Here is a 6,461-nt window from a genome sequence, read left to right as displayed (position 1 = left end):
AGCCTCTCTGCTCCTATGATGCTGCTTGGCCTGCTGTGTTCATCCAGCCCTGCACCTTGTTGATGACAGGAAGAGTCTTGTTAATGAAGATTATAACTTAATCTGACTGGTGCCCACCTATCACCACCCCCCCTACCCAGCACCACCACCACCACCACCACCACCACCCACCACCCCAAATGGGCCATTCAGCCCCAGATGCCTGCTCCACCACTCAATAAAATGAAGGTTGATTTGATCATAACTACTACCTCACATTCCCACTTACCCCTGGTAACCAAAGAAAAGAAAGGGGACAATTTTTCCAAAAGCAACTATAACTGTGTGTGACTTGAGCACAGTTGGGTGAATAAGCATCGTGTCCACATCTGACCTATCAAGTGTGGAGGACTTATTGTTTATTAATTAGAAAAGAATAACACACTGGATGTTGCTGTTCAGGACGCAAATCAATCAACATGTGTCTTAATGACAACCACCCAGTCGCTCTGATCTCAATAATCATCAAGTACTTTGAAAAGCTCGTCATGATCCACATCAACTCCAGTCTCCCAGTACGCTTCAATCCCCTTCAATTTGCCTACCAATGTAACAGATCCACAGAGCATGCCATATCCCTAGCCCTGCACTCATTTCTGGAACATGTCAAACCTGCAATCTACTTATGGGATTACCATAACACAGGTTAGTTTTGCCTGATATACAGAGTACACTAAATGATTACTTTTGAAAAAAGTAAAAAAGAAAGAAAACTTCAAACGTGTATAAGGAGTTGGGGAGGACGGATGTGCAACAGTCAGTTGGTTAGCTCAGTTGGCTGGAATGCTGGCTTGCGATGCAGAGTGATGCCAGCAGTGCGGGTATGATTCCAGTACTGGCTGAGATCATCAGAAGGCCCTGCCTTCTCAACCTTGTCCATCCAAAGGTGTGGTGACCCTCAGGTTAGACTCACCACCAGTCGTCTCACTCTAATGAGACAACAGGACTATGACCGCTGTACCTTTAAACTAAAGTACACCAACATAAAATAATAAAAGCAGAATACTGCAGATTCTGGGACTCTGAAATAGAAAGAGAACATGCTGGAGAAACCTAATAGATCTGGCACTATCTGCGGAAAGGGTAACATGCATTACCAAAACAGGATGTTCCAGAAATATCTCAATCTGCTACACTGCTTTGTCATTGAACATATGCTTTCAAACATTCTATTCATTGAAAAGGTTTGATCTCCAACTAAAAATCAAAGCTAATCCCATTCTATTAAAATCGGTTTAGTTATATTACAGATATGGTAATGTAATAAAATCATTGAATATTATCAATGCACTGCAGTGGACTGATAACGTGGTGCTAGTGTATGAACATTTACTATACTGGTGACAAGTTCTTTTTCCTTTTGCCTAGTTTTTTTAATGAAGATGTTATTTCATTCAAAATAAGTAGTTTACAACTTCATTAAAATAGGAGGTAAAGGAATTTTGAACGACTTGGATTAAGTATTTCTACATTATTTTTACTCAATGCAGTTACACGGGCAAGGGATTTAATTTATCATCCAAATTTCATCATTCATCAGTCCAAACCATTGTGCATTGCACATGACATGGAAAATATTTAAAGAGAAAATAAATAATCGGTTTCATTTTGTAATAACCTTTTCCCACAGCAAAATAACACATTTGGTGTATTTCAAAATTCAGTTCAGACTTGGGAGCAAATACAATAAGAGGAAATTACTAAGAAAATAAGAACACATCATTCCAAACTGTTGGAGTGGAGATTTCATACACAGCTTGATCACAAGTGTAAAATTTCCAGTTTTCTGCACTAGATACTATGACTTAATCTCTCTTTTTGGATTTCTTATGCTTGTGCTTTTTATGCTTTTTCTTCTTGTGCGATCGTTCAATTTTTTCCAAATGCTTATGTGCCTTGACAGCTGGATTGTCCTCCTCACTGTTTGAGTCCAACGATTCAGAAGAATTAGAATCAGACAAAGGTAACTTGCCTTTACTTTTCTTCTGTTTCTTTACTTTATCCTGTAGAAGATCAAACCTTTATTTGCACCAGCATTGGAGAAAGAGTCAGAGAGCATGGAAACAGACCCTTCAGTCCAACTCAGCCATGCTAACCAAATATCCTAAATAAATCTAGTCCCATTTGCCAACATTTCGCCCATACCCCTCTAAACCCTGATTATTCATGTACCTATCTAGATGCCTTTTAAATGTCATAATTGTATCAGCCTCCACCGCTTCCTCTGGCAGCTCATTCCATACACACACCACCCTCGGTGTGAAAAGATGGCCCTTTTAAATATTTCCCCTTTCACATTAATCCTATGCCCCCTAGTTCTGGACTCCTGCACCCCAGGGAAAAGAGCTTGGCTATTCATCCTATTCCATGCCCCTCATGATTTTATAAACCTCTATAATGTCACCCCTCAGTATCTGACATCCCAGGGAAAATAGCACCACCCTATTCATCCTCTCCCTACAGCTCAAACTCTCCAACCCTGGCAACATCCTTGTAAATATTTTCTGAACTCTTTCAAGTTTCACAACATCCTTCCTATGGCAGGGAGTACAATGGATCGAGAAGTCGCAGATGGAATTTAATTTAGATAAATGCGAGATGCTGCATTTTGGAAAGCCAAAACAGGGCAGGACTTATTCATTTAATGGCAAGGTCCTGGGGAGAGTTGCTTAACAAAGAAATCTTGGAGTGCAGGGTCATAGTTCCTTGAAACTAGAGTCACAGGCAGCCAGGATAGTGAAGGTGGTGTTTGGTATGCTTGCCTTTATTGGTTGGTGCACTGAGTAAAGGAGTTGGGAGGTCATGTTGCAGCTGTACAGGACATTGGTTAGGCAGCTTTTGAAATATTGCATTCAATATTGGTCTCCCTGCTATAGGAAGGATGTTGTGAAACTTAAAAGGGTTCAGAAAGATTTACAAGAATGTTGCCAGGATGGAGGGTTTGAGCTATAGGGAGAGGCTGAATAGGCTGGGGCTATTTTCCTAGGAGCATCGGAAGCTGAGGGGTAACCTTATCGAGGTTTATAAAGTCATGAGGTGCACGGACAGGGAAAATAGACAAGATCTTTTCCCTGGCGTTGGGAAGTCCAGAACTAGAGGGCATAACTTTAAGGAGAGAGGGAAAAGATATAATAGCGACCTGAGGGGTAAGATTTTCATGCAGAGGGCGGTACATGTATGGAATGAGCTGCCAGAGGAAGTGGTGGAGGCTGGTACAATTACAATATTTAAAAGGCATCTGGATCGGTACTTATCAATAGGAAGGGTTTAGGGGGATATGGGCCAAATGCTAGCAAGGTAGATGAAACCAGAGCTTTGATTTGTACTTGGAGCTATGCCAGGCAGCATCAGAGGAGCAGGAAAGCTAATGTTTCGGGTCAGGACCCTTCTTCAGAAAACCGTTATCTCTGACTCCAACATCGGCAGATCTTACTACCTCACTTGGAGCTTTGACATTATTGCGATTATGGAGGCTTTGCTGAAAGAAGGAAAGCTGGATTCTGGATTAATAGTCTAGCAATAGTACCACTAGGCCATTGCCTCCCTCTAATGTTGTTAAACTTGAAAAGGTTCAGAAAAGATTTACAAGGATGTTGCCAGGTTTGGAGGGTTTGAGTTATAGGGAGAGGCTGAATAAACTGGGGCTATTTTCCCTGGAGTATTGGAGGCTAAGGGATGGCCTTACAGAGGTATATAAAATCATGAGGGGCATGGATTGGGTGAATAGCCAAGGTCTTTTGCCCAGGGTGGGGGGTGTCCAAAACTAGACGGCATAGGTTTAAGGTGAGATGGAAGAGATTTAAAAAGGGACCTAAGGGGTAACGTTTTCACATAGAAGGTGGTGCACATATGGAATGAGCTGCCAAAGGAAGCGATGGATGCTGATACGATTACAACATTTAAAAGGTATCTGGATGGATATATGAATAGGAAGGGTTTAAAGGGATAATCGGCCAAATGCTGGCAAGGTAGATGAACCCAGAGCATCGGTTAGTTCTTGGAGCTATGACACTATTGCGATCACAGAGACTTTGCTGAAAGAGGGACAGGACTGGCAGCGAAATGTCCCAGGATTTAAATGTTTCAGGTGTGATAAAAAGGGACATAAAAGGGTGGGGGAGTTGCATTGCTGGTAAAGGGGTATCTCACAGTTGTACTCAGGGAGGATACATCAGAGGACTTGTGCAGCAAGGCAGCATGGGTAGAACTCAGGAATAGGAAAGGTGAAATCACAAGGATGGGGCTATACTACAGGCCTCCCAACAGCCAGCGTGAGTTAGAGCAGAGAATATGTAGTCAGATTTTAGAAAGATCTAAAAACAGCAGGATTGTTGCGGTGGGTAATTTTAACTTTCCCTGTATTGACTGCAACTCACTTTGTGCTAGGGGCTTGAATGGAGCAGAATTTGCAAGGACCATTCAGGAAGGTTTCTTGACACAGTATATAATCAGTCCAACCAGGGAAAGGGTTATACTGGACCTGGTTTTGGGAAATCAGCCTGGCCAGGTGAGTGAAGTTTCAGTGGGCGGAACACTTCAGGAGTACTGACCACGAGTTTTAAGTTACTTGAGGACAGGGATAACAGCAGTCCTTGGGTGAAGGTGTTAAATTGGTGGAAGGTAAACTACGACAATATTAGGCAGGAAGTGGAGAGTGTTGAATGGAGGCTGTTTGAGGGTAAATCCACATTGGACTTTTGGGAGTACTTCAAACAGCAGTTGATAAGAGTTCAGGGGCGGCACATTCCTGCAAGACTGAAGGACAGGTATGGCAAGTTACACGAACCTTGGAATGACCAGGGATGTCATGACCTTAGTCAAAAAAAAAAAGGAAACATATTTAAGGTCCAGGAGGACAGGAACTGACAAAGCCCTTTAATTATATAAGGAAACTAGGAAAGAACCTAAGCAAGGAATTAGAAGGACTAAAAGGGGTCATGAAAAGTCATTAACAAACGGGATTAAGGAGAATCCCAAGACTTTATATACATATATAAAAAGCAAGAGGGTAGCCAGGGAAAGGGTTGGCCCACTTGAGGACAAAAGGAGGAATGTATGCATGTGTAGAACCAGAAGAGGTAGGGGAGGTCCTAAATGAATACTTTGTATCATTATTCACAAAAGAGAAGGAATTGGTGGAGGATGATCTCAGGGAAGGGAGTGTCGAATTTGTGAGCTATTAAAAAGGAAGCAACTGTATGTCTTAAAAAGTATTAAGATAGATTAGTCCCCGGGTCCTGATGGGATCTATCCCAGAATATTGAGGGATGCAAGAGAACAAATTGCTGGAGCATTGACATAAATCTTTGTATCCTCTTTGGCCACAGGTCAGGTTCCAGAGGACTGGAGAATAGCTAATGTTGTCCCATTGTTTAAAAAGGGTAACAGGGATAATCCAGGAAATTACAGGCCTGTGAGCCTCACGTCATTGGTAGGGAAATTATTGGAAAAGATTCTCAGGGGCAAGATCTATAAGCATTTAGAAGCAAATGGACTGATTAGCGATAAAAAGCACAGTTTTGTGCAGGGGCGGTCATGCCTCACTAACCTGATCGAGTGTTTTGAGGAGGTGATGAAGATGAATGAAGAGGGAAAAGCAGTTTATGTTGACTATGTGGATTTCAGCAAAGCCTTTGGCAAGGTCCCTGATGGAAGACTGGTATAAAAGGTGAAATCACATGGTATCAGGGATGAGCTGTCAATATGGATACAGAACTGGCTTTGTCGTAGGAGACAGAGGGTAGCAGAAGGATGCTTTTTGGAATGGAGATCTGTGACTAGTGGTGTTCCACAGAGATCAGTGCTGGGACCTCTGCTGTTCATGATCTACAGAAATGATTTGATGGAAAACAGAGGTGATCTAGTTAGTAAGTTTGCAGACGATACAAAGATTGGTGGAGTTGCAGGTAGTGAGGAGGATTGTCAGAGGATACAGCAGGATATAGATCAGTTGGAGGCATGGACAGAGAAATGGCAGAACGAGATGAATCCAGACAAACGTGAGGTGATGCATTTTGGAAGGTCAAGTACAGGTGGAAATTATACAGTGAATGGCAGAACCCCGAGGAGTATTGATATGCAGAGGGATCTTGGTGTGCAGGTCCACAGATCACCAAGGTGGCTACGCAGATACCTAAGGTAATAAAAAATGCCTATGGCATGCTTGACTTTGTGGAAGGAGCACTGAGTATAAGAATAAGGACTGCAGCTTTATAGAACTTTAGTTTGGCCACATGTAAAATATTGCATATAGTTCTAGCCACCACACTACCAGAAGGATGTGGATGCTTTGGAGAAGCCACAGAAAATGGTTTAGCAGGATATTGCCTAGTATGGAGGAATTTTAGCTATGAACAAAGGTTGGATAGACTGGAGATAGTAGGAACTGCAGATGCTGGAGAATCCGAGACAACAAGGTGCAG

General features: G+C 42.4%; 1 protein-coding gene across 9 annotated transcripts in view; it reads right to left on the bottom strand.

Moving 5' to 3' along the window:
- Positions 1–376: 376 nt before the first annotated feature.
- zcchc17 (zinc finger, CCHC domain containing 17) overlaps positions 377–6,461 on the bottom strand; it is a 15,478-nt gene continuing 9,393 nt past the window's right edge. For all 9 annotated transcript variants that reach the window (XM_048616596.1, XM_048616599.1, XM_048616593.1 and 6 more), the window contains exon 8: positions 377–2,042. In XM_048616596.1, coding sequence (XP_048472553.1) covers positions 1,845–2,042 — 198 coding nt within the window. In that variant the 3' untranslated portion in view covers positions 377–1,844. The remainder of the gene's footprint in view (positions 2,043–6,461) is intronic.

This window comes from Rhincodon typus, chromosome 35 (genome assembly GCF_021869965.1).
Source record: "Rhincodon typus isolate 14 chromosome 35, sRhiTyp1.1, whole genome shotgun sequence".
NCBI classification, from domain to species: domain Eukaryota; kingdom Metazoa; phylum Chordata; class Chondrichthyes; order Orectolobiformes; family Rhincodontidae; genus Rhincodon; species Rhincodon typus.
The sequence above is the reverse complement of the archived record's forward strand: the minus strand, read 5'-3'. Positions and strand labels throughout refer to the sequence as shown.